General features: G+C 48.8%; 1 protein-coding gene across 50 annotated transcripts in view; it reads left to right on the top strand.

The window, feature by feature from the left end:
• CACNA1C (calcium voltage-gated channel subunit alpha1 C) overlaps positions 1–12276 on the top strand; it is a 700658-nt gene that overhangs the window by 465371 nt on the left and 223011 nt on the right. For all 50 annotated transcript variants that reach the window (XM_064377545.1, XM_064377576.1, XM_064377544.1 and 47 more), the window contains exon 5: positions 7026–7165. In XM_064377545.1, the coding sequence (XP_064233615.1) occupies positions 7026–7165 (140 nt within the window). The remainder of the gene's footprint in view (positions 1–7025; positions 7166–12276) is intronic.

Below are 12276 nucleotides of genomic sequence, written 5' to 3'. Positions count from 1 at the left end.
AGGTAGAGTCGGTCTAAACTTTCAAAACCGCAACACAAAGAATCTTAAAGAAGATGTAGAACTGATCTCCTTATACATAAGTTGGTAACCTCACAAAAAGATTCTCCATAAAATATTTGTACCTAACAGGCCTACGTACACTGGTGAAGTGTAATTTATTAAAACACAGTTGATGAAGGTCCAACGACACATCTGTCTTGTAATAGGATGGAGCCCACGGCAGCAGATTTTACCTAGAGAACAAGCCGGCTGCTTTGGGATAGTCCCTTGTTACTCTGACCCCAGAGAGTGCTCAAGTGGCTGCCACCTCGGACTCTCCCTCCCTTGGAGTCCTGGCAGTCTGCAGAGGCAAGGTCAGAATGTCAGGAACTCTTTATCCCAGAGGCCTATTTTTGGGGGATCCTTTTGTGCTATCCCGGAGGAAACAGCCATTGTGGACGTCTCCAGAGCACCCGCCGTTCACCATCTTGTGGGAGTGCCTGGTCTTTACTGCAGGAAGTAACGCAGGAGGATATCGAGATCATTTGCAAGTTATGTCCTCGTCTCTGGCCATCTGGATGGCTCATAAGGTTGTTTGGAAACACATTGGGTTTTTTAAATTTTGTTGCCTTTTTTTGCCTGGCCAGTGAATGATGCACTTTGGCCACATGAACCTCAGGGGTATTTGGGTGATACGACGGGCACTAAGGTTATTAGCGTTATTAGCCAGGTCTAGCTCTGACTTGGGGCACTTGGAGTGTGCATGCAGATTTTGCTGCTGCTTCTCATGCCAGAATAAACAAAGAGTGGCTAAACATGTGCCTTGAACACTGCAGTAAACCACAGCAAAAGTCCTTAAGGTGGATTGTTCCAAATGCCCCTAAGTCCTTTTTAGAATTCAGCATCTTTCTCCAGGCCTCAGTCTTCTGGGAGCCTTTTGCACATGCATAGAAAAGAGCCTCGGGAATGAGAGCAGATGCTTCTTGGATGAACGGAGGGATGAGGATGATTTGCAGGGACGAATTTTGTTTAGGCAAAATTTTGGAATTTTGGATTGAGTTGGAGTTGATTATATGTGCTTTGCCCCATATGTGGTCTTAATTAAATCATGAGTCAAGGAAACAGAGACAAGAAATACCGGGTGAGCAGGTACCAAGCAGGAACCCTAGGACGGAGGGGCCCTGCCTGGGTTGCACAGGGAGGGAGTGCAGTGGAGCATCTCTGGCCCACACTTGGTGCCTCACCTGCAGCCTATCTAGACCTGGCTTCATCCCTTAGACTCCTCCCCACAACCGTAGGCAGCCAGGCTTTTTTGTGGGGTCAGCCCTGATTCCAGTTGCTTCCCCCTGGGGTCTAGGCCATGAGGCTGATGAAGGGAGGGAGGCATCCAGATGTGTGCTCCTGTTTCTGAGCCACAGAGCTCATGACGCCAGCAGTTCCCCAGCTCGTGGTTGGTCTTGCACTGGGCCATATTTGGCACCTAGTTTCTCTTCTCCTAAGGGCTCTTCATCCTGTTTAAAGCAGCCCATCCTTGCAATGATCCCCCATCACGGGTGGGTGCAGCTCGCCACCTCTCTTCGGCCTGCCTCCTTTTCCTACTTCCTTTGCAATATTAAATGGGTGTCCCTTTGCTTCCCTGTGTCTCTTGGGAAATATCTGCTATCCTTGGCCCCTTCTCTGTAGCTGTAGGGGAAGGTTTCTCATGGCCTCCCACAAAGCTGGGTGGGGGCTGACACCCTGGAGAAAGGTGGACCTGCCTGCCTACTGCCTGAGTGCCAGGCTGAGAGTCTCATCTCTACGTTGCTATTCTGGTGGCACATGAATGACAAGTAGCATTTCTTTCCTTCCTAAAGCAGAGGACCCTTGGTGGTGGGACTGCTGAATAAACATGGAGGGACTGTGGCAGCCTCGGATCTACCTCCCCCTCCCCAGGAACCGCAGAATCCTCAGTGGATCTTCTGCTAAGGAGGCTCCATGGCAGATAGTGAGGCTTGATTGCATCCCTACCTCCCCAGCAGGGTGGTGGCCCTGCCTTTCCCATTCTCTGGGCCTCATGATCATTCTACAGCCTCACAATCCTTTTCTTCTAAAAGCTCCACTGCCTGGCTACAGATCTGTCAAACACACCTCCAAATGCAATCCTCCGGCCAGGCATCCACGTCAGAGCCCAGCCCGTAGGGACCAGTGGGCACCGAGCAGTGGTTTCACCTTCAGAATGTCTCGGTGAGGAGAAGTACAGCAGCCACTCCCACACCCATGTTTGAATTTTCTGTCCTTTCAAAATTAAAAGCAGATACTTAACAAAGAGTCTCAACTTGAGGCAGGAGTTAAAGGAAAGTTGACTAATCACTCCCTTCACTGAATACTATTTGGTGAACATCTTTTACTCCGATGAGCATGTTGCTTTCTTCCAGGAAACACTGGGAACAAAATCTGGTTTGCATTTGGAATGTCGTTTGACAAATTTGCAAACTGGTCTTCATTTCCCCAGGTTTCAGTGATCTGGGCTTTAATGGAAAGAGCGTTTCCCTTGTGGAGAAAGAAGCCCACTCCCCCAATCCTGGCAACTTCTGCCTGGGTTTCAAGGCCTCGCCAGCCAACATTGGGAGCCATCAAGTTGCCAGGCTGGGAGACACTGCAGATACAGCCTGAACAGGGTTGTGAAACTTCATTTAGCTATGGAGCCCACTGTCAGAGTCTCGCTCAGAGGTCCAATATACAGACCAGATAGAAGGGGAGCTGCTCTGGACTAGAGGAGCCAGAACCCCAGTCACTCAGCCACTCAGCGCCTGGGGGCCTACGCGGAGCTCCTTTTCTAGACCAATGCCCTCACAGCTCAGCCCTGCCTGACCCTGAGCTTCTGCTAATGCTTCTGGTTAATCTCCCAGCTGCAACCTCCCATTTCTAGATCCGGTTACCTGGAGCATAAGTCACTTAAGAATTCAAGCCGGTTGCTCCTGAATGAAAGTTGCCCTGGCTCACAGTTCAGATCTAATATGGGGACCCACTCCTAATACCTGGGCTCCCTCCTTGATCCCAGGCCCCACTATTGAAGAAACATGACCCAGTGTGCAGTGCACTCTGCTGGCAATGAATCCATAGCATCCTTCTGGGTTTAAAGGTATAAATTTCCCATTATACAGGACACCCTGCACACACGTTCCCCTATTTTTCTCAGTTGCCATGAAATGCCCCAAATTCTTCGGTCATCCCTTGTCACCAGGACTCCTGTTCCCATGTGGCTCTGCGCATCCTCTGATCTAAGCCCTCCTTTCTCACCACCCCACTGTGGAAACCTTCCCACTGTGCCCTCCAACTCCCATAGTCCCCTGCCTGTTCAGGGTCAGCCAACTTTTCTGTAAGGACCAGATGCTGTATTCATCTTTGTGAGCCATGCAGTCTCTGTTCCAGCCACTCCACCCTGCCCAGCAGCAGGACAAGAGCAGTTTCTCCGTCAGTGGGTGTAACTGAAGTCCAACAAAACTTTATTTACTAAACAGGGACCCAGTTCTCAGCTTCCTTTGTGGTCATTTCCTGATTCTCCCCTGGGCACAGCTTTCCCTGCACTTCCTCTCTCAGAAGCCGCCTTCCACGGCACCAGGTTGCTAGGTCTGAGAGGACCCTGCCTGCTCCTTATTTTTGCTCCACCGCCCCCCTCCCTGGAGCCCTCCAGTTTTGACATTTGTGTCATCAGACCCTCTGTGCCTTACTTCTCTTTACCACAGCCTTCTGCAGACCTTTGAGTCACCCCTCCTTGTGCCTTGAGGATGTGGGCTCTTGGCTCACTCTACCTCACTCTAACCTCACTTCTCCATTTTCCCTCCAGTAGCTTCTTGGTTCCTGGATATCTGCCTTCTGGAGAGCCTATCTCAAATAGGCCCACTCCCATGCATATAGCAAATATCCTTGTCACCACTGATAACACCTCCCCATAATCCAGAATCTAACATCCTACTCTCTAACCAGCACCACCATCTTTCCAGTCCCCTCCCTCTCTCACGCTGACCCCCACAGTCCCTTTATCCTACCACATGCTTCATCCCTGCCCCCATGTCCACCCTCCTTCCAGCCAGCTCAGATGCCGTGTGCCACTGCTGCACTCACTCACTTGCATTTATACTCAGCTTTCTTAGTCTTCTCTCTGTTTATCTTGCACACCTGGAAAAACACCAATCCTAATCAAGTCCAACCAGACAGAGATCTGCTCGGTACCTGGAAAGGGTCAAGAAATCTGCAAAGCTGAGCAGAGTCTCACTTTACACTCATGACCTCCAACCTCCAAGAGGCCCTTGGTGATACCTGAGGGCCCTCCTGCTTTGTCCCCACTCCATTCACCCTTCTGCTTTCTGAGATAACTCTTTCAGCACCCTTGCCTTTCTCTTTAAACTTCCTATCTCCTTCCCTTTCTCATTTTCGGCCGATGGCCCTGTTCCCCAGTTCCCTAAGAAAGATGCAATCAGAAGGGAAATTTCATATGTTCCCACAACCATGTGTCTATGCTGACGATGTGCCTTCTTACTGAACCACGACACACGGCCCTGCCCCTACACAGCTGGACACCCTTCGTGTGCACCGACTCCCTCTTGCCAGTGAAGGTGCTCTGTCCTTCTCGCTTCTGTGTCATCACATTTCCTGCCTCTGTTAGATGAGTCCCACTACATAGAAAAATGCTGTCATATCTCCCATTCAAAAACGAAACCCTCTTGACTCCACACCCACTTCTAGTAGCCCCCTTTTTTCTCTGCTCACTTAGATCAAAATTTCTCAAAAGAGTTGTCTATACGGTAGCCACATGTGGCCATTCAGCACTTGAAGTGTGGCTAATCTGAATTGCAATAATAATAATTGTAAGTATAAAATATACAACATATTTCAAAGATTTAGTACGTAACAAGGAATGACAAATGTCTCATGAATGCTTTTTATATTTATTACATGTCGTGATGATGATATTTTGACTATGCTGGGTTAAATAAAATCTATGATCACTGTCAATTTCATTGCTTTTACTTTTCCATGTGGCTACTAGCAAAGGTAAATTACACATGCAGCTCACACTCATGGCTTGCATCATCTTTCTGTTGGCTGGGGCTGTCCATCCTCACCGTCTCCACCTCCTCCCATGCTCTCTTGAACCTGTGTCTGCTGGGCTTTGTCCGCATCACTCCACCAGCACAGATACCTTCAAGGTCTGGATGGTCTTCATGTTGCGAGACCCAGCAGTCAGTGTTCAGCCATGCCCCTGCAGCATGCGACACCACTGCCTGTTCACTGGCCACTCTCTTCATGTGGTGCCATTCTCTCCATGTATCCTGTTCTGCAAGCTATCCCTCATCCATCTTTCTTGTTGCTTTCTCCTCTCTTGCCCCCTCCATGTGGGAGCGCTGCAGGGTTGAGTCCTTTCACATCCTCACCTTCTGCACTGGCTTCCTATGTAGTCACATACAATTTGACTTTAAATATGAACTATCCAACTACTGCACTTTTGTCTCTAGCTTGGACTTTCCCGCTGACCTCCAGGCACAGTAGAACCAACTCAAGACATGCATTTGATGTCCAAGCAACAGCTCAAACCTCAAGTTCTCAGCAGAACCCTTGATATCCATTCCACCATATCTCATCCTTCCTGGTGGTCACACTCAAACTGTTGGAATCTTCTCTGATTCCCCTCTCTGTCTCACACCTCACATCTAGTCTATCAGCCAGTCCCACTAGTTTTATCTTAAGGAGAATCTGATATCCACCTTTTCCTCACTACCTCAACTTGTTCTGAGCCACCAGCGTCTTGCACCTAGGTGACTGCAGCAGCTGGTCTCTGGCCTCGCCCCTGACAGGCAACTTTCCCACAACAGCAGAATGATTCTTTTAGACCTGTAGTTAGATCATGTCACTCTCATGCTCAAAGTCCCCCAGTGGCTTCTGACTCAGAGAGGAAACCAAGCACCCGGTGGGGTTCCCTGTTTCCTCACCGACTTTCTTTCCCACTGTTCTCCCCTTCCCTGCTCTGCTCCAGCCACGCTGGTTGCTGTTGTTCCTCTAACGCACACCCTGCTCCTCCCTCGGGCCCCTGGCTGTCCTGCTTCCTGTGCCTGGAACAGTCTCCAGATAGCTAAGTGGGTCCCGCTCTCACTTCCCATAGGCCTCTGCGCAGGGATCATCTGCAGAGAGTTTTTTTGTGCAGACTTCTCGTGTGGGAAGGAAGGCGGCCCCCGCCCAGTCTCTGCAGAGCCCCTCCCTGCTCCTCCTCCTCAGCACTCATCACTCTAAGCTTCAGTATCTGTTTACTGATTGCTCAGTTTATTGTCTGTCTCCCTGCGGGAATGTAAGTTCCTTGAGGGGAAGGGCTTTCTCTGTTTTGCTATAGCCCAATTGTCTAGAACCCTGCCGGAGAACTGCAGGTGTTCTTGTTTGTTGGAGGAGTGAATATGCCAGCACAGACCTAAAGGGGCAGGGCTTTTCGCCCTGCATCTCAGTTACATGCACACATGGTTTTGCCCCACTTGAGACCTTCCTGTTTAACCACTCGACCATTCATTCATTCGTGCAGCACATGCCTCCTGAGCAGCTGCCAAGGCCAGCACAAAGCAGGTTTCCATGGGCCAGGAGCTAGTCAAAGAGAGGGAGTGTCTAGAAGGAAGGAGTTGGGCAGGGACAGAGAGCATGTGGTTGCTGGCACCCCTGGGTGGGGCGTGAGGATGCCATGGAGAGGGCAGAGGACTCCTCAAGGAGAGGAGGACTGACCACTTCACCTGTTTCCCACTTTTGTCCAGCACCTGTCCAGCTCATGGCTTTATGACGGTAGAGGGCCTGACCCTCAGCTCGCTCAGGCCTCCCTGGGTCATGGTAACCCCCTCGGCTTGGCCACCACCCATACTGGGGAAGTCAGCTTACAACCACCCACAGGCCTCCACACACACCCACAGTGCCTGCTTCTGGGCTGGAGACACCTATGCAATCTGCTTTTCCAGGCTGCATCCAGAGGTCAGAGCCCCAGCTGGGCACCGAAGCCCAGTCCTGACAGTCCTTCTCTCTTTCCTCTCCTCTAGGCTTTTTAGTGCAATTTTAGAACAAGCCACCAAAGCAGATGGGGCAAACGCTCTTGGAGGGAAAGGGGCCGGATTTGATGTGAAGGCGCTGAGGGCCTTCCGCGTGCTGCGTCCCCTGCGACTGGTGTCTGGAGTCCCAAGTAAGTGAAGCCTGTTCTTCTGTACAGTGTTATCTCCTCACCACCTTCTGCTGCCCTTTGCTGAATTGCCAGGAACACTCTGCAAAGGGACTTGATTCCATGTAAATGGAGGGGTTTTTGTTTTTGTTGTAAAATGAGTTCCTTTGATCTGAAGAACCCAACTCTGATGTAAGTACCTTAAAACACGCTGTGGTCCCAGCTCCTGGAAACTCCTGGAGAAAGTTCACAGCAGTCACTCAGCTACATGAATACTACTGGAAGGAAGCAATCCCATGGCCATCTGAGCCACCCTGGAGGCCCTGTGCTGGGGATTTAAATACATTTGCCCCAGTATAGCCAGGTGGCTAATCCTCGAGGCTCCAGAGCACTTTAGCCAATGAGATTATCTCTACTTACTGTATTTTTCCAAAGAACGATCAGGAAAGCATCAATGGATGTTCTAAAAGTTCTATTTTGACCTTTCTCCCTTTCCTGTCAAATGGGGCAGCCCAGGCCTCAGGAGCCCTACTGGGGACATCACGCCTGTCATTGTGAGAATTGATTTTTCCCAAAGAGAGGAGGGTGTTCAGCTCTCTGAATCCGGGGAAGGGTTCCGAGAGGTCTTGTCTATCCAGATGTCAATCACATGGACAATGCCTCTTCTGCCACTCCTCCAGAAGCCTGGCCCATTATGGATGTACCCCAGGTACTTAACACAGTGGCTTCAGGCCCCCTGCGGAGGCTCCAGCAAACCCCAGCCCAAGGTGCTCCTGGAGGCTCAGTCAGCTTTAGGAGAACTCCTACTCTTCCTTCTTCAGCTTGTGGTATCTGAGAACAATTGTGGTCTCACTTGCTTAAATTTTACTTTCAGTTCAGCTCAAGTAGATTTGGCTCATGACTCAAGACATAGGAGACCCCTCAGACTAGGCTAGGACCAGATGAGCTTGGAGCTGGGCTGAGGGACAGGTAGACAGAGGTCCTCCAAATGCACAGCCTCTCCTACCCATGCCTTGCACTGAACACTTGGTTACCTGTGTGCTGCTGGCTGGGATCTCTTGGCGTCATGAACCCATGGAAATGTGAGGGACTTTATATTAACCAGTTTATTTTTTGTTCATGCACAGAATAGTGAAAAGATCTTCTTGTGACTTTAATCTAGCAGCAGAGGAAAGACTAGAATCAGGTCTCCTGATTTCTAGAACAGCTCTCTTTCCTACCATATACAGCACTGCCTCTTTTAAAGAATTAAATGATATATATCTCTTGATGGTCTTAGATATTCACACATATATCCCGTCTCTTAAACTACACTCTAAGCCCCTTGAAACCCAGAACCATGCCTTCTATTGACTCTGAATTCTGCACAATACCTAATTCAGTCTCTAAATAAGTGAGGAGAACTTACTGAATAAGCAAAAGCAAGAGTTTGTTTTCTTTGTAGTGGGACTCCCTGGGCAAAGCGTGTGGCCTGTCTTAAGCTCAAAGGGAACACAGAGCTGAGTCACACAAGCACAATTAAAGCAGACTTTCTCTACTCAGTCTTAACCATTTGGGGGTACTTAGGAATAGAAACTGCATATATCATGGCCAGGACCCATTTCATTTTGAAGCCTAAATTATTTGGGTTTTCTTTGTCAATCAGCCATAACTCAATACCCAAAATCAGGAAGTAGGAAGGGAGGATGGCAGTGACTTTGAACATGACTTTAAGGAGCTTATAATAGTACTGCCGGTGTGTCAGTGATAGGAACTAGGAGTTAATGCTAGGCGCCGGCCAACCAAGCAGAATAGACGCAATGACCCTTAGCCTGTTACCTATGTACTTATTAAGGGCCTGCAATTTGTATTAGGGGTATTAGGGCATATCATAAAGAACAACATGGTCTTTTCACTAGAGAAATTTGACAGTCTAATAAAAGAGTATATCAGTCAGGTTTTGCTGTGGGAATAAACAATCCCAAGCTCTCCATGGCTTAAAACCAGCAACATGTATACCTGGCTCATGGCACCTGAGGATAGTGGTCAGCTGCAGCTCTTCTGCACGCAACTGGGCTCTGGGCTTGACCACATTCTGCATGCCATCCAGTTCTGGAGCCCAGGTTGGAGGAGCCCTTACCTTTGGTGGTAGGCCTTGTGGTTCTCGTGGCTGAGGGCTCACAAAACCTCGTGGTTCTTGTGGTGAGACCTAGAGCCAAAGCACACCAGCAACTTAAGGCTTATGCTGAAATGTGGCTTGCATCTTAGCTGTTCACATTCCACCGGCCAAAGCAAGTCACATGGCCACCCTCAAAGGTAACGGGGCCAAGAAGTGCACTGTACCTGCAGAGAAGCATGGGTGAACGATTGAGAACACATAGCAGCCTACCACACAGAGACTCAGGAGATGATTGTTATCAACAGCGGCAGCTATAGTAATTGCTCTAGTACAGAGATTCTTAATTAGAGATGAATATGGTTGAGAGCCACTCATGCCACAGTGCATTAAAAGGGAGAATTAGATTAGATCCAGTCACTTGGGTTCCACTACAGAGGAAACTTCCCGAGGATGGAGCCCTGTCTCCATCTGCACTTAAAGAAGATAGATGTGTCTTGTAGTGGTCAAGAAGCAGTAACACTCCTAGGAATTCTCTCAAGAAGATGAAGGCCTCAAATGCAAGGCCCTCATGTGACCTGCCATACAGTCCAGGAAAATATTTTTGTCATCAGAGATGATGACACTGAGGTGGTTTTGCTGTTGTGGGTGTCTTGCAGGTAGCTCCATGCTTATGCACAGGAGCAACAACTGTGTCTGGTTTCCTGTGGGTCACCAGTAAGATGGTGACTCTTCCTCAGCTCATCCAGCCTTCTGCCCTTTCTTGCTGGAATAGTGTCTGTGCAGCTTTTGAAACAGTGAAGCATGCAGACCATGATGGATCAGGGCACTGTACCAGTGTGGTTGATGTCATCTACAAAGATGTCACCCGTATCTCCCCTGACTACAAACCTAGACAAATGCCTTCTTCTTCTACTTCTCATAGCCATAGGTTATCTCCTTCTGTATTTCAGCAAAACTCCTCAAGTGTTGCCTCTACCCGTTGTCTGTGATTCTTGTCCTCCCATTCTCACTTGAATCCACTCGATTGGGCTTTCTCTCCCACTGCTGCACCAAAACATCTATCCAGACAATCAGTGATGGCCGTCACTGCACCCAATGCTCCGTCCTCCAGGGCCATGTCATGTGACCTGTTGGCAGCTTTGAATGCAGCTGATCCCTCCTTGTCTTTGAGTCATTATTGCCGTTGGCCCGTGGAACAGTGTTCTTTCTTAGCTCTGCCTTTCATTCACTTGCTTATTCTTCTTGGAATCCTTTGCTGACTTCCGTCTCATCTTCTCACCCTCTTAACATTGGGAAGCTCCAAGGGTAGATCCTGAGACCTCTCCTCTGTCTGCGCTTACTCCCTAGTTAACACGTCCAGCCACCTGGTGTTGAATATCATCTACGTATAAACCACCAGCTGTATGTCACCAGCCCAGACCTTTTCCTTCAGACTTGTGTCCCTACCTGCCAACTCTGTTTCTCTCCTGTCTGAATAGCTAATATGTATCTTGCACTTAGCAAGACTCACAGCAGAACTCTCAGTCTTCCCGAAGTCTTTCTCAGATCAGTAAATGCTAGCCATCCTTCCAGCTTCTCAGGCCCCAAATCTTGGGCTTATTTTTCTTACTCTTTGCATACAGTCCACCAGAAAATCCTATGAGCTTTATCTTCCAAACATATCAAGACTTTGTCTCTTACCACCTGCACACTCAGCTCAGTGCTGGCCGCCCTCACCTCTGGCCTGGATGATGGTGGCAGCCTCCCGCAGGAGTGTCTGCCTCCACCCATCACAGCCTGGCCCTAACACAGTATTCAAATCGCCCTCTGAACAGCCAAGTCAGATCATGTTCCTGCCCTGCTCAGGACCCTCCAAGACTTCCCTGACTTGCCCAGAGTGAGTGCCAAAGTCCCACAGGCCCTGTGGTCTCATGCCTCCTTCCTCCCTGAGCTCACCTCCTTCACCCTCCCCTCCTGTCCCTCCTCACCAGGCCTCCACAGTGACCCCTTTGCTATTCCTCTGACATTCCAAGCTCACCCACTGTGGGATGGTGGCCAGCGCTGCCCCTTCTATTTGAACACCCTCGACTCAGCTCTCTACACAGGCCTTTGCACCTCCTCAGCCCCCGCTGATGCCATCCCCTCACTTCCCCATTCATCCAGCCTCCCCTGCTCCATTCCCCACATCAGTTCTCACCATCTGCCACTCTATACGTGTATGTGTTCATCTGCTTATCACCCCTTACCTCATGAGAATGTAACCTACGTAAGGCAACAATTGGGGCCTCTTTTAGTTGTGTTAGTTGTTAGTTGTGTTAGTTAGTTGTGTTCACAGCTGTGTCCTTAGCACCGACAATAAAGGTGATAATATCTATGGAATGAACAAACATTGTTACATGGATGCCTGTGGTGGCTGGCACGGCTTCACATCGCAGGCCCTGAGAGCCACCCAGGCCACTAAAATGGTGCGAGTGCTGCCAGCTTCGTGGACATGTGCCTTCACTGGCCTTTCCGAAGGGTCTTTACTGCTTCCATCTCATTTGATCTTCATGACAATCGGGTAATTTGAAGAAATGTACACAGGTGATATGTAAATATGTAGGGTTTTTCTTACAACAAATAGGTCCATTGGGTGGTTTTTGAGATCTGCAACTCCAAACTGTCATGTTAGAGGCCCCAAAAGTTGCTGTTATTTTTTAAATGCCCATATATGTACTAAATGTCATTGAAATCTCATCATAGGTTATAGAAATAGATGATTGTGAGAGTACAAGTCCATGAGTCATTTATCAATTTGTTCAGCAAAATTGACTAAGTACTTACTTTATGTAAGATTTTGCTAGCCATTGTAGCAGATACAGAAGTGAGTCAGATACTAAGTGTGTTCCAGAGAGCTTGAAGTATAGTAGAAGGAAAAATATTCATATAAATGATTATATAGGATAAAAATTGGAGATGCCAAAAAACAAAGTTTAGGTAAGATGTGTGACGCGGTGAATTCTGCGACAAGCAGGCATTGGAGACGCCATACTTTAGCAGGTGAAGACAGAGACTCAGG

The sequence above is a fragment of the Aotus nancymaae genome, unplaced genomic scaffold (genome assembly GCF_030222135.1).
Source record: "Aotus nancymaae isolate 86718 unplaced genomic scaffold, 86718_ANA_hifiasm-v0.15.2.pri h1tg000016l, whole genome shotgun sequence".
Lineage (NCBI taxonomy): Eukaryota > Metazoa > Chordata > Mammalia > Primates > Aotidae > Aotus > Aotus nancymaae.
Note: the sequence above shows the minus strand (reverse complement) of the source record. Positions and strands in the feature narration are given on the sequence as shown.